General features: G+C 41.6%; 1 protein-coding gene across 7 annotated transcripts in view; it reads left to right on the top strand.

Annotated features, from left to right (window-relative positions):
* LIMA1 (LIM domain and actin binding 1) overlaps positions 1–27,582 on the top strand; it is an 85,565-nt gene that overhangs the window by 31,352 nt on the left and 26,631 nt on the right. For 5 of the 7 annotated variants that reach the window (XM_045061767.1, XM_023257037.2, XM_019834905.3 and 2 more), the window contains exons 3-4: positions 9,267–9,312; positions 18,817–19,281. In XM_045061767.1, coding sequence (XP_044917702.1) covers positions 9,267–9,312; positions 18,817–19,281 — 511 coding nt within the window. The remainder of the gene's footprint in view (positions 1–9,266; positions 9,313–18,816; positions 19,282–27,582) is intronic. The other 2 variants (XM_045061768.1, XM_045061769.1) reach the window with 1 other exon arrangement.

Raw genomic sequence — 27,582 nt, 5'->3', positions numbered from 1 at the left:
CTTCCTTCCCTGCCTACCTCAGTTGGTCACTTCAGTGAAACTCTCACCCCTTCTTCAGTTCCTTTCCCAGCTCTTTATTCTGTCATGGCCTTGCCCAGCCGGTTCTCAAGATAGAGGAACTGGGTCTTTTAGAACTGATGAGAGTTAGGAGGTTGGGAAAAGCAGTTCATCTTAGGGGCCTTCTTAATCTTACAGAGAGAAAGCAAAAAGTCATCTTAGAGGTTACCTTCTCCTAGCATAGCAGGGTGACTGTCTTTTCTCCATGAAGGTTATAAGGGCAAATGGCAATTATGCAAAACTAAATCCTGAACTCATTAACAGAATCAATGTGCCAGGCTTCATGCTAGATTCTTTTTTTTTTTTTTTAATTTTTTTTTTCAACATTTATTTATTTTTGGGACAGAGAGAGACAGAGCATGAATGGGGGAGGGGCAGAGAGAGAGGGAGACACAGAATCGGAAGCAGGCTCCAGGCTCTGAGCCATCAGCCCAGAGCCCGACGCGGGGCTCGAACTCCCGGACCGCGAGATCGTGACCTGGCTGAAGTTGGACGCTTAACCGACTGCGCCACCCAGGCGCCCCATTCTTTTTTTTTTTTAAGTTTATTTATTTATTTTGAGAGAGAGAGAGAGAAAGCGAGTGTGAGCCAGGGAGGGGGTGGGGTGGAGAGAGAGGATCCCAAAGCAGGCTCAGTGTGGGAGCCCGAAGTGGGGCTTGATCTCACGAACCATGTGAGATCGTGACTTGATCCAAATTCAAGAGCTGGACGCTTAACAGACTGAGCCACCGCGATGCCCATGTGTTAAACTAGTTTTGAAGGATGAATAGATTTTATTTGGTAGGCTGAGAGGATGGTGGTGACATTGCAGAGAGCCACAGGAGGTCTAAGGCACAGATGTAGTACAGGGTGTGATGTGTACTTGGACAAACCAGAGAATCAGCCTGAATCTCTTCTCCAGGTTCCATGCTCAATGGAGACCCTGAATCAACGTTGCTGATCTTGCTCAAGGCTTTTAGGGTTCACTCACTATAGGTTTCCAAAGCAGATTGCAGGACTGTGTTCCACAAAGCATATACTCATCTCTGCTTCCAACACCTGGTGACCTGATTTTCTCTTATTTTGAAACACTCCCTATTATGGGGTTTGGAATGAACAAATCCTATACAAGCCTAGTTAAGAGACTGTAGGAAACCTGAGGAGGTTTCTGATCAGAGATTAATATAAAAGTGGCATTTGGAAGCTTAATCTGGCTCATGTTTGTAGAATTAGCTGGGCTTTACTTTCTAACTGCTAACATGTTTTACATTTATTTGTATATAAGAGTAACTTTTTTGGAGCGCCTGGGTGGCTCAATCGGTTGAGCGTCCGACTTCAGCTCAAGACATGATCTCACGGCTTGTGAGTTCGAGCCCCATGTCAGGCTCTGTGCTGACAGCTCAGAGCCTGGAGCCTGCTTTGGATTCTGTGTCCCTCTCTCACTCTGCCCCTCCCTCCCTCCCTCATGCTCTGTCTCTCTCAAGAATAAGTTTTTTTAAAGAAAGAAAAAAAACATTAAAAAAATTTAAGAGTGATTTTTCTAGCATAGATCTTAGGTCTCATGAGTACTTTATAGCTCGACTTAATTCTTTTACTGAACCTCTATACTATATACATCATTAAACTTGAGGTAAGGAAGGTCCTATTGATGAGTTGGTTTGAATAGCTAGCTTTGGGAGCGCCTGGGTGGCTCAGTCGGTTGGGCGTCCGACTTCGGCTCAGGTCATGATCTCCCGGTCTGTGAGTTCGAGCCCCGTGTCAGACTCTGGGCTGACAACTCAGAGCCTGGAGGCTGTTTCAGATTCTGTGTCTCCCTCTCTCTCTGACCTTCCCCCATTCGTGTTCTGTCTCTCTCTGTCTCAAAAATGAATAAACGTTAAAAAAAATTTAAGAAAAAAAAATGAATAGCTAGCTTTGGTTTACTCACCACCAACTTCAGTGTAACATATCCTTTGCTTGATTAAAATTTGACTTTTTTGGTGGAATTTGGTTTCTTTCCAGAAGACTCCTGTTTGACTCTTACATTTTTGGAAGTAAAGAGAATCTGGCTCATTGGTTTTCAACCTATCTTAATTGAGTTCTTCAGAGAAACCTCAGGGGCCAGGTCTGGGAAGATGGGAAGAACGAAAGGACTGAGCGCGAGACCTTCCACACCAGCCGTACTGCTTTGATCTCTTTTATTTGTTAGGTTCTAAATAAGATATCATTTGAGGGCACCTGGGTGGCTCAGTCAGTTAAGCGTCCAACTTTGGCTCAGGTCATGATCTCGCGGTTCGTGGGTTCGAGACCTGCCATCAGGCTCTGTGCTGACAGCTCAGAGCCTGGAACCTGCTTCACATTCTGCGTCTCCCTCTCTCTCTGCCCCCCCCCCCCCCCCCGCACTCTGTCTCTCTCTCAAAAAAAGAAAAAAGAAAAAGAAAGAAAGAAACATTAAAAAAAGAGATATCACTTGAAGGTAGGATTCTGCAGTGAAAAGAGTTTTAAAACCACCAATCTGGCTAACCTTTGCCCCATTCCTCTGACAGACCAGGAACTTGATGGCCAGTGATTATGACTGAGGCTCCCACCCCAGATAGTGGCAAAGCCAAAGCCAGCACACAGATCCCTGAACCCCACCCCCACACTCATCCCTCCCCTCTATAATACCTCCACCTTCTTATGACTTTACCCTCTCCATAGTCTCAAGAAGGAACCTGGTTCATATTTAGTTTTTCCTTCATTAAGAAAAAATTGACCCTCAGATCTCCCTGGCTACCTTCCTCTTTTTTTTTTTTTCTTTTCCTTTTTTGCTCCTCTGTAACATTTTAGTGGTGAAATAGTTCCAGAGGAAAATACATTGCCTGAAACTTGGGAGTTTCCATTTTCTCTTTGCTCTCTTTGAGGGCATGCGAGCAAGAGTCATGGCTCAGGAACTCTGTTCTGGCCTTAGAAAAGTTTGAGGCACTGCTATTACTCCCAAGATAATTCTAGCATCCTCCATCAGCTGCCTGCCCCACCGCTGAGCATTAGTGAGCAGTTGCAAGATTAAATTCTGTGTGTGAAGAAGAGGATGGTGGACGACAAGACAGTCTGGGAGGGGGAGAGGGATGAGATTTTAATTATAGAAATGTCACTGCAAATATTTTTTCCCCTCCAATTTGAATCTTCAAAATGCCTTCCCCCTCCCCTGCCCCTGCAAAATCAGTGACCTTCACATTTTGTGTCAGAATTATGCCAGGTGCTCTAAGTGCCTTTGAGGAAAGTCTGAGGCCTGAGTCCAGCCCCAATGCTGAATTTGGAAGTGTGGCACCCCAGCGTCTCTTAGCATACCGAGAGTGCAAAATGTAAAAAGTACCACGGCCCTGACTTGGAAGAAAGCAGTGGCATGCGACCTCTCTCCCTGCATATCTAATATTTAGCAAGTACTTCATTCTAAATAAAGGACGGGGATATTTGAGTGGAGTTTCAAAACAAAATTCAAGACAGCCAGTGGCAGATATACCTGTGTCTTTCAGATGCCTCTGTGCTAAAAGGAGAGGACTGAAGATGAAAATTATTCTGGTCTTCTTTCTTTAAGTCTATATTTCTGTTAAGACAGAAAAGGGAAGGGAACCTTTGAGCCTATTTACTCAACTAACCACAGTGCAAATACTTTGCCTTGGAGAACAATTGACTAAGAATAAACCTGTCTGCTGATTGGCTCTGGCTCCCATATATTGTGTTATCAGTGTAATATACTGTAGATGATTACCCAGGGGGTGTGGAAACAAGGGCCAAGGCCAATTGTAAGTTCATTTCTATCTATAATCCACTTTTCTCTTGCATTTCCATTTCTAGGGACCCTCAGACAGACGTATTAGTACAAGTAAGGGGGAAAATATACGCACAAAGACATTCACCAAAGTACTATTTGTAATGGTGGAAAGCTGGAAATAATCCAAATGCACATAAAAGGAGTGTGGGTAAATTAATTATATTTATAATGGAAGAGGATTGCCAGGGTTACAAGAGGCTGCTGTGTTGCTAAACCCAGGTGTTGGTAGCCTTGGTATCACATGACCTCTCAGCACTTTGTGCCTCCCACATTTTTCCTTCTCTTGGCTTCTCTGCCAGTTTCCTGGTTGTCTGCTACCTCTCTGTCTATTCCTTGTCATTGTCTCTTATGACCTCTTCATCCCCTTTTGACTGCTAAAATGTTAGTCTCCAGGACCTCTTCTCGCAGTGCACACTCTTGTAGGTGATATCGTGTATTCCCGTGGCTTTAATACCATCTGTGGACAGACAAGTCCTAAATTTATATTGCTAGTTAGTTAACATGGCTAACGCTGAACTCTTTATCTTCCCCATCCCCAGATTTGCTCCTCCTTCAGAATTCCCCATCCCAGTTAACAGTAATTCCATGAACTCAGCTGCCAAAAACCTGGGACTTGTTCTTGACTGCTTCTTCCCCCTTCCCTCACTACCAGTCCTGTTGATTCTACCTCTGAAATACATCTCAAGCCTACTCACTTTTCTTTCACTCCAGTGTCACCACCCTGGGCCAAGCCAGCATCACCTCTCATTAATGCCACCTCCTTTGTTGGCCCCCCCTAGTCCGTTCTCCACACAGCCTCTAGAGAACCCCTTTATTATTTTTTTTTAAGATTATTTAAGGGGCGCCTGAGTGGCTCAGTCGGTTAAGCATCTGACTTCAGCTCAGGTCATGATCTCACAGTTTGTCAGTTCAAGCCCCGCGGCAGGCTCTGTGCTGACAGCTCGGAGCCTGGAGCCTGCTTCGGATTCTGTCTCCCTCTCTCTCTCTCTGCCCCACCTCTGCTTGCTCTCTGTCTCTCAAAACTGAATAAACATTAAAAAATTTTTTTAAAGTTATTTATTTTCAGAGAGAGAGAGAGAGAGAGAGAGAGAGTGAGAGAGAGAGAGAGAGAGAGTGAGAGACAGGGGGAGGGGTAGAGAGAGAGAATCCCGAGCAGGCTCCACTGTCAGGGCAGCCCATTGCAGGGCTCAAACCCACAAACTGTGAGATCATGACCTGAGCTGAAACCAAGAGTTGGACACTTCATAGACTGAGCCACACAGGTGCCCCTGGAGCACTCTTTTAAAAACATGAATTGGATCAGTTGACCATTCCTTGCACCTAGGATTACATTCAAAACGCTCAGCATGGCGCACAGAACCTCTGCCTTCCTGATCCGTCTCTTGCTCCCCCTCTCCCGATGTGCTCCAGCAACCCTGGAGCTTTATGTACTTACACACCTGAGGCACCTTGGGGCCTTTGTGTGGGCCATTTTTCTGTGCCTGGAATGCTTTCCTCACCTTGTTTCGCCTGGCCAACTCTTTTGGTCAAACTTCAGATCTCAGTCTAAAGGTCTTGTTCTCAGGAAGGCTTTCCTTCAGACACACAGCTTACACATGCCCTCCACCACTGCCTTCTCAATTTGGTTCCTTGTTAGGCTCTTTCATAATTCTGTGTTCTTTTTCTTTAAAGGATTTATTGCAATATGTGTGTGTATTATATATGTGTGTGTGTGTCTAATGTATATATTTTATGTATACATATTATACATATACACACATTATATATATATATATATACATTATATATATATTCATGTGCTTATGTGTTTAATGTCTAAACTGTTAAGCTGAGAGCAGGAACTATATCTCTTTTGGTTATTTCCTCTTACTACTTTTCTCTAGTGCTTGAGTAAAAATTCAGCTGTTCTAAGATGGAGAAAGGGAGATGCAGAATAGAATGCACAATATTATCCCATGTTTGTTATGTTTAAAAATTTGTATATTTTGGATGTTAATCCCTTATCTGATATGACTTACAAATACCGTCTTTTATTACATGGATTGCCATTTCACTGTGTTAATAGTTTCCTCTGATGCACAGATTTTGTTAAAGTTCAGTTTATCTACTTTTTCTTTTGTTGCCTGTGCTTTTATTACAAGAAATCATTATCAAATTCAACGTCGTGAATCTTGGCCCCTCATTTCTTCTAAGAGTTTTATAGTTTTAGCTCCTACCCTTAGGTCTTTAATCCATTTTGACTTAATTTTTATATATGGTATAAGGCAAGGGTCCAACTTCTTTTTTTTTTTTTTGGAAGGGGAGATCCAGTTTCCCAGCATCATTTGTTGAAAAGACTGTCCTTTCCCTATTAGATGGTCTTGGTACCCTTGTGGAAAAGCTCTTGACTACATATGTGAGGGTTTATTTCTGGGCTATATTCCTTTTCTTCTCCCCCCTAACAAAAATTTTAATGTGGGAAGCAACATGTGAACATTACATTTAGATGGTAAAAGTCACCTTACAATTATATGACATATATGAAGTAATATACTGCTGGCTTAATGGAAAACATAACAGTTGTGACAGTCATGCTTAATACCTTGGTTAAGTAAAGAGAGAAATGGACAGGGGTGGCACAGATATATGCAAAGATTTCACAGTTCAAATATATTTAGCCCTTCTGAGAAAATGCAGATGGGAAATCTGTGGCAAATATTTCTGTAATAGGGTGACTTCCATCCATTAGTAATCATTGTTCATGCAATTGAAGTAACTAATTATTTTTGACTGGGCTCTATTCTGTTCAATTGATCTATATGTGTTTATGCTAGTATCATACTGTTTTGTTGTGTTTGTTTAATTGTGATATGTTATACATAACATATAATTTATCATTTTAACTATTTTTAAATATACAATTCAGTGGCATTGAGGACATTCACATTATCAGGCAACCATCACCATCATCCCTTTTTATAGCTGCATAGTATTCCATTACAGGAATAAATTGTAATTTATTTACCATTCCTCTGCTAATGGAAATTCAGGTTGTTTTCAGTCTTTTGTTATTACAGTTAATGCTCTGACAAATAATCTAATATAAAAGTCATTTTTGCTTGTGTGAGTGTATCTATAGGACAAATTCTGAAACAGAACTGATGGATCACAACATTTGTGCTTTTGTAAAATTGACAAAATGCCACCATAAAAGTTTTATTAATTTACCCCCAGTATATCAGCTTTAAAAAAAAAAAATCTTTCCCTACTTCATAGGTTAAAAATGTCTTAGTGTTGGGGCATCTGGGTGACTCAGTTAAGTGTCTGGCTCTTGATTTTAGCTTAGGTCATGATCTCCCAGTTCATGAGATTAAACCCTGCGCTCTGCGCTCTGCGCTCTGCGCCAAGCTCTGCGCTCTGCGCCAAGCTCTGCGCTGACAGCCTGGAGCCTGCTTTGGATTCTCTCTGCCTCTCCCCTCCTCACTCTTTCTCTGTCTCAAAATAAATAAATAAACATTAAAAAAAGAAAAAGAAACAAAACAGATTAACGTAAGGGAAGGGGGGGAAGAGAAGAACGGGAAGCAAACTATAAGAGACTCTCAATGATAGAGAGCAAAGGGGGTTGCTGGAGGGAAGTGGGTGGAAGTTGGGCTAGATGGTGATGGGTATTGAGGGCGATGGGCACCAGGTGTTGTATGTAAGTGCTGAATCACTAAATTATACTCCCTGAAACCAAAAAAAAAAAAAAAGTAAGTTGGTTTTGGTAGAGGGATGGGCCCTTCCCCATTCTACTTTTTTCGTTTTCTCTCACCTCCTTTTCCTTCTCCAAGTGACTTGTGAATTCAGAAGTTCTACCTTAAGACAGAGAATAAGTGGCCCTTTTCTAGGGTTGGGTTGGTGCTGAGTTCTAGGCATGTAAGCCCAAGGAGAGGCATGGGGTGGGGATATTCTGGGTGATGGTGCTGCCTTCTGTGCTTGACTCAGAGGCCCTGGGGAAGCCAGGTTAAGGTTGTCCTGGGTGGCCTGGGGATTTGCTGCAACCTAGACATCCCAGCCCATCTTTGCCTTCAAATGGAGAAAACCTAATCCCCTCTGAAAAGCCCTGGGACTTCTGTTGTTTCTCAGGGATCTTCTGATCCAAGTAAGAAAAAATGATGAAAGGGGCACCGGGGTGGCTCAGTCAGTTAAGCGTCTGACTTCAGCTCAGGTCACGATCTCACACTCCGTGAGTTCAAGCCCCGTGTCGGGCTCTGTGCTGATGGCTCAGAGCCTGGAGCCTGCTTAAGATTCTGTGTCTCCCCCTCTCTCTGCCCCTCCCCTGTTCATGCTCTGTCTCTTTCTGTCTCAAAAATAAATAAAAACATTTAAAAATAAAAAAAAGAAAAATGGTGAAAGTAATCATAAAATTAAAATAATTAAATTATACATGCTTGTTTATCAAATCTAAAATGCCATCCACTGTAGCCTTGCCACTATTTTATGCATCACTCAGAAAAAAACAAAAACACTGCCAATTAAAAGGACCAGTGCTTGCTTAGCACATAAACTTTTCTCCTCACATATCACCCTTATTCATACCTAAAACAGTAAAAACAGTTTTTCTTTAAGTGCCAAATCACATGTAATTTCTTTAAAGACATTTTCAGTGGCATTTAAAATATGTGTAATACCACCAACTACATTGAGCTAAAGTGACAATACCAAGAATTTAGATTACACTCACACATGCACAGGCAGTGTGACTAGCTCTCCATCATTTGGCAAGAACTGTAAGATTTCAGAGGCATTAGTGCCCGGGGGAAATGTGCATCCTCGTTCAATGCCATGTTACATCCTTTGGCTAATTGCAAAGTGTTTTTTATGCACGTGATCTCATTTAACCCTCACAGCAACCTTGACAGGAGATCTATAAAGCCATTTTCTAGATAAGGAAACTGAGGTTTACAGAGGTTAAGTGATCACAGTTAATGAGACATCAAAGGGGGATTTAAACCCCAGACTTTCTGCTCTATTTAGTTATTTCCCCGCGTTTGACCTGCTCGCCTTGGACCTGTTAGACCAGACCGGATGACTGTACCAGTGCAGGAAGTGAGGGCTGCTCTGATTCTCTGCTTCTTCTGCTGGAGTTGATTAAAGACACTTGCTGGCAGAAATATGTAGGCAGAAGTGGTTTTCTTAAAGGAGAAAAAAGTCAAAACAGGGCACCTGGGTGGCACAATCGGTCGCGCCTCCGACTTCGGCTCAGGTCGTGATCTCGCGATTCATGAGTTCGAGCCCTACACTGGGCTCGCTGCTGTCAGTGCAGAGCCCGCTTCAGATCCTCTGTCCCCCTCTCTCTCTGCCCCTGCCCTGCTTGTGCTCTCTCAAAAATAAATAAACATTAAAAAAAAAAAAAGTAAAAACATAAATTTAATTTGAGAACATTCTCTTTCTCCCCCCCCCCTCCCCTTCTCTGAAGGTACCAGAAAGCCGCTGAAGAAGCAAACATGGAAAAGAGAAGAAGTGTAAGTACGGAGGAGCCCCAGGGCATGTGGAACTTCTTGATAAAGCCTGCGTGGTCCAGCCACCTGCAGCCTCTGTGGGGCTCGGGCTCCGTGTCAGCTGAGCCAGGCAATGGTGCCAGCTGCTCTGATTTGTGAGCCATTTACTCATGAGGACGTGGTTCAGGTGCAGGGAATCTTAGTTTTCCACTGAGGTTCTCCTTTTGAACCCCTTTCTCTTCCCCGAGTCGAGTGAAAGATAGAAGAAGGCCAAGTGCTTTGCCCGAGGTTAGTAAAATGGCTTACTAATTCTGCTCAAATTAGAATACAGGGTTTCCTAGGTTCCATCCCTTGTTCCAAATCAAACAACCAGAATTTCTGTATTTCTGCATTTAAATGGTAGCAGCTGTGCCGCTGTCGTCATCCTGGGGTTCTTTGTTTAAAGCACACTTCTTGACCCAGTCTAGTTAGCAAGTTTCTTAGCTGCAGGATCCATCAAAGGCTAAAACCTTAGAACAAGCTCTTTTGCTCTCATTCTCCACTCTCCCTGCTGGCTAGCTTCCAGCTGGGCTGGAGAATGTATTTCTTTTGAAATCTTACTTGATTTAATCTTGTGAGGAAAAAAAATCTCACTTATTTGGGTAAGAATTCTTTAATTTGGCTGGCATTACAGAAACATCCTCCTAGCGGTTTTTAGTACCTAACCTGTTTAAGTTAGTGCATAACATGCCCCTGTCAATTTGTTCGCTCGAAGGGGGTAATGTTGACCAGGTCTTTGGCATAATTTTCCTGTAATTAAAAAATGGGTCCCTTGTGGTCCACTGTAAGCAAAAGCTACCATCATTACACTCAACTGCTGGTTTCTTTCCTCCTCTCTCTCCTGCCTGTTATTTTCCCCCTTCCTCTTTTCTTCCTTCCTTCTTTCAGTGGTTCATTTAGCAAGTATTCACGGGTCACCTACTAGGTGCCAAGCACTGTTTTAGGCACTAATACAGACTACGATTCTTCCGTCATGGAGTTTGCGATAGTGGGAGAGACGGACAATAAAGAAATTGTGTCAGGTGGTGGTTAATGCTAAGAAACAACACAAAGTGGGTAGGAGGGATAGAATGTAGGGTGGTCCAGGAACACCTCTGATGAGGGGACACTGGAGTAGAGATCTGAGGATATGAACCAGGGAGAAGAATCATTAGGGCAGAAGGAAGAGCACATGCAAATGCCCTGAGGCAGGAACTTTGTTGATGTGTTTGAGGAATAGGAAAAGCAAAATCATAGCCACTATGAGGACCAGGGCTTTAACTCTGATCACATGGGGGCCTTCAGAGGGTTTGTGTGCAAAGGAGTGATATTATCTGACTTAAATTTTATTCAACGTTTATTTATTTTTGGGACAGAGAGAGACAGCATGAACGGGGGAGGGGCAGAGAGAGAGGGAGACACAGAATCGGAAACAGGCTCCAGGCTCTGAGCCATCAGCCCAGAGCCCGACGCGGGGTTCGAACTCACGGACCGCGAGATCGTGACCTGGCTGAAGTCGGACGCTTAACCGACTGCGCCACCCAGGCGCCCCTCTGACTTAAATTTTAAAAAGAGGAGGAAGAAATTCTAGGAACAATGGCAGATGCATGGAGACAAATTATATAACAATTGCCGTGATTTAGGCAAGAGATGATAATGGACTGGACTGGAGTAGTTACATAGATGATGAGAAGTGGTCAGGATTTATACTGAAAGTAGAGAAAGAGAAAAATGGCGAATGGCAAAAATCATTTTGGCTCAGACACCTGGAAAAATAACATTAATTGAGATGAAGAAGTCTGTAGGAGAAGCAGGTTTAGAGAAGGGAAAATAGTAGAAGCTCAGTTTGGGGCATGTTAAATGTGAAATGCTTTAAGACTTCCAAGTAGAGATTTTTTTTTAATGTTTATTTATTTTTGAAAGAGAGAGCACAAGCAGGGAAGGAGCAGAGAGAACAGGAGAGAGAGAGAGAGAGAGAGAGAGAGAGAGAGAGAGAGAGAGAGAGAATCCCAAGCAGGCTCCATGTTCAGCGCAGCACCCAACGTGGGGCTCGATCCCACAACCCTGGGATCGTGACCTGAGCCGAAATCAAGAGTCAGACCCTTAACTGACTGAGCCACCCAGGCGCCCCCTGTGTAGAGATGTTATATAAGAACTTGAAACTGGAAGCGATGTGAGCTGGAGATAGGATGTGTGTGTATCAAAGTATCCATGGTATTTAAAGACATGAGATGCATGTGATCACTTAAGGAGCGAAAGGAGATAGAGGGGAGGTCTGAGGACTGGGCTCAAGAGCACTTTGATGTTTCAAGTTGGGAGATAAGGAGGAACCAGCAAAGGAGACTGAGTAGGAGCAGCTGGTAAAACGACAGCAGAGACAAGAGTCTGGGTGCCAGAAGCCAAGTGAAGAAAGTGCTTCTAAAAGTTCTGTTTTGTTTCTGAGAAAGAGAGAGCGCACGGGAGGGGCAGAGAGAGAGGGAGAGAGAGAATCCCAAGCAGGCTCTTCACTCTGCAATCCCAATGTGGGGCTCAAACTCACAACCGCGAGATCATGACCTGAGCCAGAATCAAGAGTCGGATGCTTTACCAACTGAGCCACCCAGGTGCCCCAAGAAAGTGCTTCTAAAAGGAGAGTCATCATCAGAGTCAAACACCCAGAAAAAGCTGAGAACTGACTATTGGAGCAACATGAAGGTCATTGGTCACCTTGTGCTGTTTGGGAGGCCTGACTGAAGTAGGTTCAAGACAGGGGGATGATACAAGTTGATACCACGAGTGTAGACAAACACTTGTGGAGCCTCTCTTAGGTGCCAGGTGCTGAAACACAAAGAGGAATAAGATGTGGTCCTTGCCTTCAAGGGACTATTTAGAATGTGGAAAATAGAGTTTATAATCCCAGTGCAGTAAGTACCATGTTAGAGAAATACTCATGGTGCTGGGGGAGAGTTTAGGAGAAACTTTTAACCTGGACTGTACCATGTCAAGGAAGGCTTCCCAGAAGTGGTGCCTGACTAAGCCCAAAGGATAAATAGGAATTAGTCAAGCAAAGGGGGCAAGGAAATGGCAGAGCAAGTGACACATGCACAGCATGGACACATGAGAACAGGCACATTTGACATTTGAAAAGATAATTGTCACATCCACCAAGATGGAGAGTTCAAGAAAGGAAACAGATTAAAGGGTGAGAGGTAGGGGCGCCTGGGTGGCTCAGTAGGTTAAGCGTCCAACTTCAGCTCAGGTCACGATCTCGCGGTCCGTGAGTTCGAGCCCTGTGTCGGTCTCTGGGCTGGTGGCCCAGAGCCTGGAGCCTGCTTCCCATTCTGTGTCTCCCTCTCTCTCTGCCCCTCCCCTGTTCATGCTCTGTCTCTCTCTGTCTCAAAAATAAGTAAAAAAAGTTAAAAAAAATAAATAAAGGGTGAGAGGTAAAGAGAGGAGAAAGGAGACTTCAGCCTTAGGCAAGGATAAGTGTAAGATGGCTATAGGATTTCCAGGTAGAATTCCAGGTATGGGGAGGGATCTGGCTAGAGTTATAGGGTCTGAGTCATCTCTAGGCAACTGGTGGGTAAAACCAGAAGGTAGATGACGTCATCTACAGGGAATATGTAAGTGAACAATGAGGACCTAAGACAGAACCTTGAGGGACCCCAGCATACAAGGTAGGGACAGAGGAAGGGAAACCTATAAAGAAGACTGAGGAGTGGCCAGAGAAATGGGAAGAACCCTAGAAAAAAAAGGGGTATCTCACAAAAGCCATGGAAGGAGGGAATTTTTTAAAAGGGTAGGGGTAGTCAGTAATGTCAAATGCTATAGAGGGATCAAGTAAAATAAAGCAGAAGTGTCCACTGCATTTGCCAGTTGAGGCAAAAGGATGTGAGTAGGTAATTAAAAAAGAAAAAATAGGGGCACCTGGCTGGCTCAGTTGGTAGAGCTACGGGACTCTTGATCTCTAGGTTGTGAGTTCAAGCCCCACACTGGGAGTAGAGTTTAGTAAACAAACAAAAAAAATTTTTTTAATAAAAAAAGAAGAAACAATAAACATGAAAAAAATGCTTAGCCTCACTAATAATAATAAAAATGCAAATTAAAATAACCATGAGATAAAAATTGTAATCTAAACAGTTGGCAGATTTTTTTTATTGGATAATAATTAGTATGTGAGGAAATATGAACTCTCACATACTGTTAGTATAGTTACCATACTATACTGTTCGACACCTTGCTTTAATCACTTAACATGCTTTTTGATATCTTCACATGTAAATATAGTATCTAAAAAAATAGAGTATATAAAAATAGGTTAAAAAATTTGAGAGCATATGCACCAAATCATTGGCAGTGGGTATCTTGGGTGGCAGGCATAGGGAAGTCGAATAGGAAAAATAAGAGCATACATTCAAGGCATGTGTACATTCCTATATTGACTGTGACTTTTTTCCCCCAGTGAGATTTTTATTACTTTTGTAACTGGGAAAAATTATTAATAATAAGATAATAAAATGAAAATATTAGAGACCTAATCAGTGATCTTGACTGGAGCTACTTCAGAAGTGTTTGGGCAGTAGAGTTAGTGTGAATATAGAGCGTTCAAGTAGAAATAGCAACTATAGACGGTGCTTTCAAGACCCTTAACTATAAAATGCAAGAGATAAAGGAAGACACAAAAGTTGAGGGACGGTTACTTTTTTTTTAAACACACTTTTAATTTTTAAATAATTTTGGATTTACACTAGAGTTATTAAGATAGCACAGAGACATTATCAACAATAGCCAAACTATGGAAAGAGTCCAAGTGTCCATGGACTGATGAATGGATAAAGAATATGTGGTGTATACACACACACACACACACACACACACACACACACACACACACACACCCCGGAATATTGCTCAGCCATCAAAAAGAATGAGATCTTGCCATTTGCAACGATTTGGATGGAGCTAGAGTGTATTATGCTAAGTGAAATAAGTCAGTTACAGAAAGACAAATACCATCTGATTTCCCTCATATGTGGAACTTAGGAAACAAAACAGATGAACATATGGGAAGGGGGGGAAAGAGAGGGATGCAAACCATAAGAGACTGTGAAGGATAGAGAACAAACTGAGGGTTGATGGAGGGAGATTGGTGGGGGATGGACTACATGGGTGATGGGTATTGAGGATACTTGTTATGATGAGCACTGGGTGTTATATGTAAGTGACAAATCAGTAAATTCTCCCGAAACCAGTCTTACACTGTATGTTAACTAACTAGAATTTAAATAAAAATTTGGAAGAAAAAAAAAAGAATATTACAGAGAATTCTGATATGCCTCTACTTACCTCCCCCTAATGTTAACATTTTGCATAATTCTGAAACATTTATCAAAACTAAAAAATTCACTGATACAGTGCTATTAACTAAACTATAGAATTTATTCAAATCTCAGCAGTTTTTCCCACTGATGACAGAGGGGTTGCTTTTTTTTTTTTTTTTTAATGTTTATTTAGTTTTGAGAGAGAGACAGAGCTCGAGCAGGGGAGGGGCAGAGAGAGAGGGAGAGATGCAGAATCCGAAGCAGGATCCAGGCTTTGAGCCATCAGCACAGAGACTGATGTGGGGCTCGAACTCACAAACCATGAGATCTTGACCTGAGCCTAAGTCGGACGCTTAACCGACTGAGCCACCCAGACACCCAAGGGTTACTTTTGGACAAATCCACTAGACTTGTCAGAAATCTGAATTGTCTCCTGAAGAACAGGGAGAAATATCCATATAAATTAGTAGAAGTGACTGATCAGATGAAAGAATACTTGTATTCTACCATGGAAAGCAACTTAGAGAAACATTCGGGAGCAAGAGGGTACATTTATTCCTTTAGCAAATAGTGGGATCAGGTTATATGATAGCCTAGATTCCCAGAAGTTTACTTCTCCTTTTCTCTTCCTCTTCCATGTACATCTAGGAAACAGAAATAAAGACCATTAATACTGCCATCAGTTATATTTTCAGGTTCCTTTCAAGCATGCAATATAGCACTTCTTGAAATCTATGCTTTGGTCACTCATCTCCATAATGACTAGCTACCACTTTTCTGAGAGTCTCTCAGCCTAGGAATTTCTTCCCTTCCTTGGAGGCTATACATTCAGGTAGTCCATATTTCCAACTCCACTGCTGTCTCCTACCAAACATCCTCCTGCTTTTAAGATGAAGATACCCCTGCTAAGATTTCAACACTAAAGCTCATTTGACCCAGCCTCTATTTTACGGGTGGAATAACTGAGACAAAGAGAGGAAAGGACTTATCCAAGGCCATACATCTCAGAATGACAGTGCTGGGACACATCCCAAAGTCAAATGTTCCTGCAGAAAAGACATTGTGTTGCATTTCCAGGTTGTGCCTAATCTGGATTCAGGCAGCCAGTTCTGATCCAGAGGCAAATCTGTCAAGATTCTCAGCCTTGCAGGGTAGAGTGAACAGCGTTCTGGATGTCACTTTGAGAGAGGAAGCTACAGTAATGTAGCAACTAACAAGGTCCTTGAAACCTTGCAGTCTCCATGACTTCCCACTGCCTACTCTAGGAAACTACTTGGGACAAAGTTAAACCCTTGATACAAAGGACATCAACTAGAATTTCACCTTATTTTGTGCCCCACACCCCTACTCTGGTACAGTGGAGACTGTAAAGAGAAAGAACAAGAAGAGACTGTAACCCAAGTTCAGGATTTGGGAGATGACTGGCTACTTACTGTGCTTGATCATCATGAGGTATGGCTGGAGGGGTAGGGAGGGCCACCCACATAATATTAATTGTCACCACTAAATTGGGTGCCTGTTTATGTCACATACTGCACTTCATGCTTTAGTGTAGTCACATCTGTTCTCCATACTAGCCCAGGATTGTGGGTTGCAGAAATTAAACTTGCCCAAGGTCACTTGGCTGGGTGGGGCTGGATTATACTAGTAACAGCTGTTGTTGTAGAAAATACAGATAAAGAGAAGAAAATAGAAGTGGCCCATTATGCCTTATCCAGTGATAGCCCAGGCCATCGTGCTGTCCAAACTGCTTTTAGCAATTGCTCTTGTTCTACACCTTCTTGCTGCCTTACCTTCCCCAGAAAGCCTGTAACCACTGCTGCTTCCTCATTTTTGCTCTCCTCACATCCTAAAGACCTGGACACCTGGCGTTGCCTGGGTATGTTGCCAGGAGTGATTTAAGGGTATGGGGCCTTTAAACGCTGTCCGACCATGCAGCCCTTTTTGTCCCCACTTCAACACTTTTGGACCTGTTTCCTTTAAGGACTCCTTTTAGGGGCGCTTTGGGTGGCTCAGTCGGTTGAGCATCCAGCTCTTGATATCAGCTCAGGTCATGAGCCCAGGGTCGTGGGATCCAGCCCTGTGTTGGGGCTCTGTGCTGAGTGTGGAGCCTGCTTGAGATTGTTCTCTCTGTCCCTCTCTCTTTGCCCCCCTTCCCCACTTGAGCTCGCGCGCTCTCTCTCTCTCTCTCTCACAAAAACAGAAAACAAAAGAACTCCTTTTAATAAAAGAGCACATTTACTCCTAGCTACAATGTCCCCTAAGGGATGTCCTCCACCCATACCCGTTTTGGGACACTGCCGTTACTTCATCCCACAGATCCCTCTCTCCCTGGTCATCACAAGTAAAGGAGAAATGGTCATTTTCAAGCTGCTTACATTAACATCAAAAAAGTTTCAATATTCTGTAGCAGATTTTTGTGATGGGACGATGATGTGTAGTTTTATTTTTTTTATTCATTTTTATTAAATAACAAATACACATTTATTGTAAAAAGAAAGAAAGAAAATACAAATGCCCAGAATCCACAATCCAAAGGTAACTTATTGACATCCTGATGTCTTCCAGCTATGTTTCTGCTTATATTTATAAATACACATGTGCATGATAAAGTGGGATTATGCTGTCTTATAATTTGCTTTTTTCTGCTCAAAAGCATCTTACGAGCATCTTTCCATGTCAGTAAATACACTCTGATCACATGGTTACTGAGAAAAGTAGTGTCCAGTTCCCAAGACAAAATGCCACTTAGATTCTCAGGGCTCCTATTTAGGCAGGGCAAGGGCAGGGCAGGTGAAGTTGGAGACCGGAATGACTCATCCATTGTGTGGCAGGAGGTAGCACTGAGCAAAGCATGTTGCCAGAGTTAAGGCAGCACCGGTGTCCAGAGCAGTTTTTTAATTCTTTTCCAACAAGAAAAATTTTTTGTGCTTCTTGTATCTCTGATCCGTTCATGCTTCCACCAGTGAATCATCTTGTCAGTAAAGATTTAAACACTAAAATCAGGCAGTTGTTCTTCTGTAAGTTTTTTTTTTTTTTTCCAAATCTTGGTGCTACTTGATGAAGTGAATTCAGAAGAATAATAGGGTGAGAGACTTAATTCCCAATATAGCTGCTAATCCTGTTTAATTCCCCGAAGTCTTTCAGTCCTAGGTGGTTTGTCCTTTCTTTGTAGAAAGACGGGTGAGTCACAGACCACAGGAACGGAGAGAGCGGAGGAACGGAGAAGGTATTGGAGTTCGTGGTTTGTTGGGAACTGGGGCTGTACGCTTTATTTATAGGAAAGCTTTCAGAGTCTGGGACATGGAATTTCACTTCATCAAGCACATTTCCTCGGTTCTTGAAGAACAACAGTGGCAGTTTCCAGGTTGTTTGCAATCTGTCTTATGTATAAATTGGTTCTGTTTCGACCCAGGTGAAAGTGGCACTCTCTGAGATGTGAAAACGTGTGTCCTTCAATCAAGAAAGTGGGTGGTGGTGTTTTCATATGAAGCTTGGGTGTTTTTCTACCAAAGGATCTGTGAAGTAGTAAATTTCCTGATAACTGAGAATTTACACATGGACAAACATGTAGCGAAGAGCAGGGGAAAAAAGAGGATTAGGTTCTTATGTAAAAATAGAATTTGATTGTTCATATGCCCGTAGATTATGTCAGATATGATGAAATATAATTTATGCAAATACATGTAAAAGTCTGGTGAGTTCTTTCGGTTTCTTTCAATAGTTTCAATCCCTGATGATTATTGGTATTGGGTGGTTTCAGCTACACTGCCTCTTTGTTTTATTTAAAAGAAGAAAAAGATTCACCATGTAATTTTGTGGTATGTAATGAGGAACTTGTATTAATGCAGATTTGTGGTATTTAAAGTACCTAGTATTTTGCTTTTTCTTTCTTGTTTTTCTTATTAATCTCTGGATAAAAATCCCTCGTCTCATTAGATCTGGGCTCTCCTTTCTTCTCATTTTGTCCTTATAAGGCTATCCTGTTTTATCACTTCCTGCTTCAGCTCCTGACTTTTTCTCTCTTCCCCTCTCCCTCTCCCGGGGTGGATGCTTTCTCCATGTGGCAGGACTGTAACTGTTCCCAGCTGTCCGAAACGCCAGTGGACCAGGAGCAGCTTAGAGTTTTAACTTTCATTTTACAAAGAACAACATGTTTGAATGTTTCAACAGGCAAGTTATAACTGGCACTTACTTCTTGTTCTTCTAGAACACTGAAAATCTCCCCCAGCACGTTAGAAGGGGGATCCTGACTGTGTTAAAGAAGAAGTGGGAGAACCCAGCCCTGGGAACGGAGTCTCACACGGACTCCCTGCAAAACGGCAGCGCTGAGGTCAGACACGGAGGCAACCGTCCTCCCGGTGAAGTGGCAAGAAGGTCTGCCTCTGGGGCCGAAGCTGACCAAGAAGAACCTGTCCATCCCAGACCTAGACTAGGATCGCCTTCTGAAGCCCTCAATCGGTATCCGTATCCCCGCACCCAGGGCAGTGAGCATCTTAAAGACCACTCGAAAGAAAGTAAAAAAATGGAAAATTGTCTAGGAGAATCCAGGCATGAAGTAGGAAAACCCGAAATCAGTGAAAACACAGAAGCTGCAAACAAAATAGAGAAATATAATGTTCCGCTGAACAGGCTTAAGATGATGTTTGAGAAAGGTGAACCAACTCAAACCAAGGTAAGGACTGGGCCGGTTTCAAACTGGAGAAAGGCAATTCAAGTAATTAACGCTATTTTTCTGAACTAGACAGTTTGAGTAGTGGCCAGCATGTCTTTCAATTCAATGTTAAATGAATTAATTAAAAGTCTTGAATTACGTACAGAGATGCTAAGATTTGCGGATCTCTGACCCAGTTTCATGTGAAATCAGGCACACACAGGGATTCAGTTTAATATCTAGAAATGAAGAGAGTTTGAGGCTGATTGGATTTTGTTTTTGTACGCTTGCCCTTTTAATTTGTCTTCCTGTGCCTTTTGTCATTTGTAGCTTGGGGGGGGGGGTGGGGGGGTGGAATTTCTGCTGAATCTCTCTCCCCTTGGACACAGCTGCAGGCTGAGTGTTAAGGCCAGAGTTTAACATGAAGACTAAGGCTTAGTTGTCTCTTTGCTAGTGGACTCCTTCTCCTCTGAACTTCCTCATCTGTGCCTTCCAACAAATGTTTTCTATCAGCTAAAATCCTCTCCCAGGAAAAATCAATGAGGGTAGCCAGACTAGCTGTAGCCTTCAGGAGTTTTGACTTGCAAATGCACAGGGTTGCATTTTCCTAGGACTGCTAATGAAATTTGATCCTTCGTGTGGATTGCAGACCGGGTACCCAGAGGGAATTACTTAACTAGAAAATGAGTTACATATGCTGGTGACTTATAACACAATCCAGGGGCGGCAAAGCTGGTAAAATTTTCCAGTTTTCTCATACTTTCCTGCATATCTGGCTTTGTACATGGGGATGGTTTGTTACAACAGTCATTATAATGAAACAAACAGATTTGACAGGAAGCAAAGCCATCATTTTCTCTACATTCCATCTAGATGGGAAAGCTGACATTTTTTAAGCTAAATATTTGGCCCAAATCCCTACATGTGTGAAGTAATGGTATAAGGCCTTCTTTCTGAGACAAAAATTCGAGAACCCGTCCAATAATCTTCAGTTATGTTTGACGTGACTTAGTTTATCTCTTCCCATAACTTGCAGTGCCTGTAGCTTTCCTGACTAGAACAGTTCTTGGATGTTTTAAGGGATCATTTATTTAAAGGATGTAGTAAGAATTTTTAAAGGTTTGCAAACCTAGAACCCTTTCCTCTGCATGAGTTTTAGCTCTATTTTAACACTGGAACCAGTTGGCAAGAGATGTAACCACAAAGCGGTTTTATGACTTTTCTTAAACTCTCATCCCTCTCAGTTTTTAGTCCTCTAGGGCCTGCCAACTCCCTCTTTCTCCTTTATGGTCTTAATAAAAAAAAAAAAAAATTAAATTTAAATGGGAAGAAGAATTTTAAGTGGAAGGGAAAAAATGTCAGAAATCCTAAACAGAGAGGAAGGGGTTTTTGTTGTGACTCAAAGCACCATTGTAAGTCTCCTCCTCAGAGACCCTGTTAGGGGCAGGACGGCTGATGTCATGCTAGCACACACAATGTCGATTCAGTGCAAAAGCCTGGTGCATGTCGAAACTGGCCTAAGGTAGGAAATGACTGGGATTGCAGCAAACAAAAATGCTGATTATGTGGTAGGATCTGGTGAGAGACTTTTTTCTCATACATGTCTGGCGAGAGATGTGTCAGAACAAGCCTATCATTTTGTGGCTGGTCAGAAGTGAAGAAAGACTCCTCATATAAAGAAAGATCCATCTAAATCTCTAATGGCACTGGACAGCCTGTTAATGGTATAGGAAAAAGGGGGGGGGGGGTGAGTGTCTAAGTCGACCTGGACTTTTTAGATGGCTTTTAAAACTTCCTGACTAAACAGTCATTTGTCACTTAATGGAGTGCTTAGTCAAACAGAGCTGCCCTCGGTGTTATAGCGGTTTCTAAGCATCATTGTGTTTCATTTACTTTGAAAAGTTTTATCTAATATTTCCAAAAAAAAAATGCTAAAGTTTTGTCTACTTTAGCTTGAGGAATAACTAATTAGTTCGAAACTGGATTATGGTTATTGTTAACATGATTTCAGCTTTAACATGGATAAGGCTTTAATCAGGAAGTTACATAATTGGATCTTTGGAAGGAAGCTCTCACAAATATGGTAGGGACACTAGAAATCTTTTTCCGAGCAAGAGCCTGCAAGAAAGAATGTATACTTCAGAGCTAACAAATGAGTACCTCAGTGAGACAAATGAATATAGTAGGGACAAATTGGTTCCATAATTAAATTTTAGAGAACTGGACTGAATCTCAACTAACTAGCTGGTCAGGGGCAGGGAGCACATAGATAATGAAATACATGATCTGTCTAATGTGTTGTCCTAAATCTTTTTATCAGTTATTTACAGGAGACAAAATTAATTGGCTTGACTTCCACTTTTCTTAGTTCCTCTTGTTCCCTTTTGCCCGAGATAGTTTCTGTTCTTGTCCACTTTTCTTCCTGATCTCTCTGCCCTCCTGGTTTTTTCTTTCTCCTTGTGAAAAAATCTCCTCTCTTTCCATGACTCTAAGACATGAACCCCCAAACTAGGTTCTGATCCTCGGTTCTTACCCCAAGTTTCAGCCTCATATTTCTGGTTGCCTGCCAGATCAAACATCTTTCTTTGAATATCCCTTAGGCACTCAAGTTCAAGAAGGCTACAAAAGAATCCATTGTCTTTCTAACTAAAAACCTGCTTTACCCAGGTGTCCCTTAATACATCACCATGTACCAAATCTCTTCGTCTGTGAAAGTTGGGATCAGTTCTTCCTTCTCCGTGTTCCTTCTTCCCAGTCGGTCACTTACTAAGCCGTCTAAATAAGCCTACCCTCTATGTGCTTCTCAAGTATGTGCCATTCTGTCTGGTCCCATAGCATTGCCACCACCTCCCCTGTCAGCTTCTCTGTTCCTTTCTCCCATCCATCCCGTACACCGTTGCTATTTATCTTTCTAAATAGAGTTGTAAATGAGTTTACCCCCTTCATTTTGATATCTCAGGATTAATCTTTATTTAATATTTGGGTCCTCCACAATCTGAGCTCAACCTGCCTTTCAGTCTCTAGCCAATCTTATACTTAAACTCTGTATTAACTCCTCACTCTCTAAATTATTCCTGCCTATGCCCTGCATTACTGCCTTCTGAAATCTTACTCCTCAAGGTCTATCAAGACTGTGAGGTCTTACCTCCATTTCTTTCAGATAAGTTAAGCAACCCTTCTCATTCTCCTATAGAATTTTCTTTTCACTTCTGTTTGGGCACTTATATCATGCTTCCCCTTAATAGTTGTGTATAAATTTGTATACTCCCAAAGTCTATAATTTCTTCCAAAGTAATGATGTTTTTCTTCCCCAGCGGTTAGCACAGTGACTTAGCTCTTAGTGTTTATTTACTTAAAGGAAGAAACGAAGCTTAGAATTCAAATAGCTTATAAGTAATAAGAATTGATTAAAGGCTTTTCTTCACTTGCTCTCTACCTTTGGTGAATAGATACATTATCCAGGTCAGATGTTTTAGTTGAACGTGATCGTTCTAATTCCTATGAACAAATGAGCAGTGGATGGATTAATATAACCTACCATCATTACTAGGAAAAAGAAACTCCCCAATGACATATACTGAAGTGGTTTAGCATTTCTTTCCTCATGTATATGTTGATCTGGATTTTTGGTAGCTGAGGTAACTATTCTGTACATCTTTTTATGAAGAAGATAGCTGATTAACTAACTAGTCCTAACCAACATTCAGTTGTCATCAGGTTGACATTTGAATCCATAACCTTTAGAAACCAGGATGTGGTTATTCAAAAAATTAAGTGCCCCTTCTTTCATGCCCAGGAATGACCAACCACTGTAATGAGCATGTGACAGGCTCATTAAGTCTCACTTCTTTCTGTTTGGTTCGTAACATATTTGGTTCACACAAATCCTTGGCTAGGAGAGTAAAGACCAAATATTTGGATAATATATTTCTACCTTCACAACCTATTTAAATTATTGTCTTTGGCTTGGGTCGATGGAACCAGTTAGGTGTAATACAAGAAAATAAGACTAGGCTATGGATATTCATTGATTGTTTTACAAAGATGCAGACTACTGCTTCTTCCATGTAGTGTTTCCATTTTCTAGGAGAGGAGTTAGATAAAGAAAGAAAGAGAAGAGGAGAGAATACCTCCTCACCAAACGTCATTGTTTCCTAAAACACATAAACTCACTCATTTGCTCATTCTTTAAGACTAAACAAGGATGGGAAATAGTAATGAGAAAATGATAAGTTTATCCACAAGTGAAAAGAATTAAAACTATTTAGAAATTTTGTTTCTTTCTCCTTTTATCCCTGTTTATTCATGGTATATATATTTTTTAACATTTATTTATTACTGAGAGACAGAGACAGAGCACGGGTGGAAGAGGGGCAGAGAGAGAGGGAGGCACAGAATCTGAAGCAGGCTCCAGGATCTGAGCTGTCAGCACAGAGCCTGACACAGGGCTCAAACTCCCAAACTGGGAGATCAGGACCTGAGCCAAAGTCGGATGCTCAACCGACTGAGCCCCCCGGGCGCCCCTATTCATGGTACATTTTAATGCTTCCACTTAGTCGTATTTTAATTGTGTTAACTTGTCTTATATGACAAAGGCAAAACAGTACATTCAGCTAAAATAGAAGAATCTAAAATAAAAATGGAAGTTTCCCTTGTCCCAGCCAGCCCCCTTTTCATTGTTCACTACTTCTCTCCCTTTCTACTCCTACGCCCTTAAATTTCCCTTAGAATTTCTGTTCCTCTTTTTACCGGGATGACTGTATGAATGGCTGGCACCAAAACACCAACAAAAGCTGCACTTGTTAATGGGAGAGTAAAACCATCCTTCTTCAAACAGCCTAATATTTTTGTGGTTTTTCTTCTTGTAATTTCCTGGAAGCAACATTGGTATCTTGTTCACCATTATGTATCTCTGGTACATGACAGTATATATGTGTTGGTGTAGTGGAGCAAGCCCTTGAGCAAGTAAGGTCACCAAGCTAAAGTTCATTAGATGTTTTATCCATAGCCAACCAATCTATAATCTACCTCAAAGAAACAATTTATGTTTGCCTTCTTGAAGGATGGGTAGGTGTGCATAGGGAATCTACAGTGTAAAATTATCCATGACATTTAATTTTCTCCTTTCTTGGGTAACAACTGCATGTGTTCTTTTATCCACTTAATGTTATGTTAATAACATTTTTCGTCTGCTTTCTTTTTTTTTTTTTTTTCAACGTTTATTTATTTTTGGGACAGAGAGAGACAGAGCATGAACGGGGGAGGGGCAGAGAGAGAGGGAGACACAGAATCGGAAACAGGCTCCAGGCTCTGAGCCATCAGCCCAGAGCCCGACGCGGGGCTCGAACTCCCGGACCGCGAGATCGTGACCTGGCTGAAGTCGGACGCTTAACCGACTGCGCCACCCAGGCGCCCCTTCGTCTGCTTTCTTAATGTCTTTTCTTTTTTTAATGTTTACTTATTTTTGAGAGAGAGATCGAGTTGAGTGGGGGAGGGACAGAGAGAGAAGGAGACACAGAATCTGAAGCAGGCTCCAGACTCTGAGCTGTCAGCACAGAGCCTGATGCGGGGCTCAAACCCATGAACCATGAGATCATAACCTGAGCCGAAGTTGAGCACTTAACTGACTGAGCCACCCAGGTGCCCCTTCTGCTTTCTTAATGTCTTCAGTAAGTCATTTGAAATTATATTCCAAGAAGAGGAAAAGAGACTTGAATAACTGTCCACACACTGTAGGGTCTAATGTAGTCGTCCAAATGTTGGGGAGTATATCCTTAATTTGCTTATCAGCAAATCATAAATCTTAAATTGACCTGACATTAAACCTCCAATAGATACGTTGCTAGAGCTTTCAATATGGATATGGTAACTGGTTTTGTTAAATAGACACAAGAATTATCTTTGGTTTTCTATCAGTGCCATCTTTCTCATATTTAAAGTAATTTTTTGCCCATTTATTGTAGTCACCTATGCTTTATAGCTTCTTTTATAATTTCAAAATGTAAGTACACTGTAAATACAAGTGTTATTTTAACTGACCTCTCTTTATAGTGGATTATTTCTCATAAAGACTCACACCAGTGTAAATTACATTTTATTTACCCTTAATTAGTAACTCATTGATTCTTTCATCTTTTGTGGTAAGGTAATAATGGATCCAGGTGTAAAGACGCCAGTCAAGGAATGCTGATATTTTTCACTATGGCTGTCCTTGATGTACCAACTAGAGACCAGTCATCTCTTTTCTGTTTACTTTCAGGCCAACTAATTACTTACTGGTTTCTAGCTGGTTTCATTATAATAAATCATGTTGAGAAGTTAAAAACATGTTGAAAAGTAATGTCAGAGGAATGGAACATTCTATTTGCAAGGTTGGCTGCATTAGAATTTGAAGTAGCCAGAAAGACTTCATTTACCCCCCAAATATGATATCATACCTTTCTGGTATCAGACTCACTCCTGGATTGGACAGTATAGGTGTGTATACCCGGATGAATATATTAGTCATTTCCTCTAGCCTTTTAACTCACTGATGAGTTACAGTGAATAAAGAGTCCCTATCAAAATCTTTGACATAGGGACGCCTGGCTGGTCAGAGGAGTGTGTGACTCTGGATCTCAGGGTTGTGGGTTCAAGCCCCATGGTGGGTGTCAAGATTACTTAAATAAGCAAAACTTAAAAAAAAATAAAAATTTTTAAAAAATGTTTCACATAAATCCTAGAGCCATAAGGGACTGTAAAGTTATTTAATCCAGCTCACTGCTGTCAGTTAGGATGTTAAAATCCCTAATTTACAGATGGAAACAGCTAAGGTCAGAGAAGTTTACTGATACATCCAATGTCATTTGGCTAATTAATATCAGAGTAAGGACTGGAATTGTCTAGTAACATCTCTACCATGTAACAGTATCTTCATTAATATTGTAGTAACTGTTTATTAGATAAAAACAAGTGGCCATGGCCTTACTTATCTGAAATCTAAGGAAGCCAGGAAAAAATTTAAATATATCAACAGTTGTATCCTCAAAGACTTTAGCTCTCTATCTTCCCTCTTCCCACGCTTTATAGTCTCATAACTGAATTTAAAATTTTTTAAGTTTATTTATTTATTTTTAGAGAGAGAGCATGAGCAGTGGAGGGGCAGAGAGAGAGGGAGAAAGAGAATCCCAAGCAGGCTCCACACTGTCAGTGTGGATCCCAATGCAGGGCTTGAACTCATGAACCCAAGAGATCATGACCTGAGCCAAAACCAATAGTTAGACACTTAACTGACTGAGCCACTCAGGCACCCCTTATAACTGAATTAGAAGCCTCAGGGCAATGAAGACAAGAAACATGCTGGAATGCAAGAGATTTCAGGGTGCTTGGGTGGCTCAGTGGTTTGAGCATCAGACTCTTGATTTTGGCTCAGGTCATGATCTCATGGGTTTGTCAGTTCAAGCCCTACATCTGGCTCTGTACTGACAGTGTGGAACCTTCTTGGGATTCTGTTTCTCTCTGTCTCTGTCTCTCTCTGCTCTCTGTCTCTCTGTCTCTCTCTCTCTCTCTCTCTCTCTCTCTCTCTCTCACACACACACACACACACACACACACACACACACACACACACACACACAGTAAACAGAAGAAGAAAAAGCCAAGTAAACCAGGAAAAACCAGTAACTTTTATCAGGAAAAAATAATAAAACAACTGTGCACAATGATATGCTATCACTGCATGACTAGTTTTTACATGGTTTTAGTCCCTGTGTGCTGTTTTGTGTGCTTTATCTTTTGTTTGGTCTTTTTTATATTGACTTTTCTATGTATCTTCCTAGTTCATGTGGTTCTCCATTTATAGCAATATAGTATTTCATTATGGTTTAATTATGCCCCAGTAATTAGATATTTTTCGAGCCTAATAAAAAACTCTAAGCATCGTGGCAGAAACATTTTGTTTTTAGTTATTTTAGGGGGAGGGCTATATTACTAAAGTGGTATTCTCATGACCAAAAGTATATAATTCATTAAACATTCTTCTCACATATTCTCAGCTGTTCTCAAAGATTGTACTACTTTATAATACTATTAGCATAGCCTAAGAACATATTTAATTCTCTAGCACCTTGTCAGCATTTGATTTTATCATTTTTATCTATTTATATTAATAAATTACTTCCCCTTCCTTTTCTTTTTCCCCCTAATTGTAAGAATATACACATAGTTGGGGCGCCTGGGTGACTCAGTTGGTTAAGCATCCAACTTGGGCTTAGGTCATGATTTCGTGGTTCATGAGTTCGAACCCCATGTTGGGCTCTGTGCTGACAACTTAGAGCCTGGAGC

This window comes from Felis catus, chromosome B4, assembly GCF_018350175.1.
Source record: "Felis catus isolate Fca126 chromosome B4, F.catus_Fca126_mat1.0, whole genome shotgun sequence".
NCBI lineage: Eukaryota > Metazoa > Chordata > Mammalia > Carnivora > Felidae > Felis > Felis catus.
Note: the sequence above shows the minus strand (reverse complement) of the source record. Positions and strands in the feature narration are given on the sequence as shown.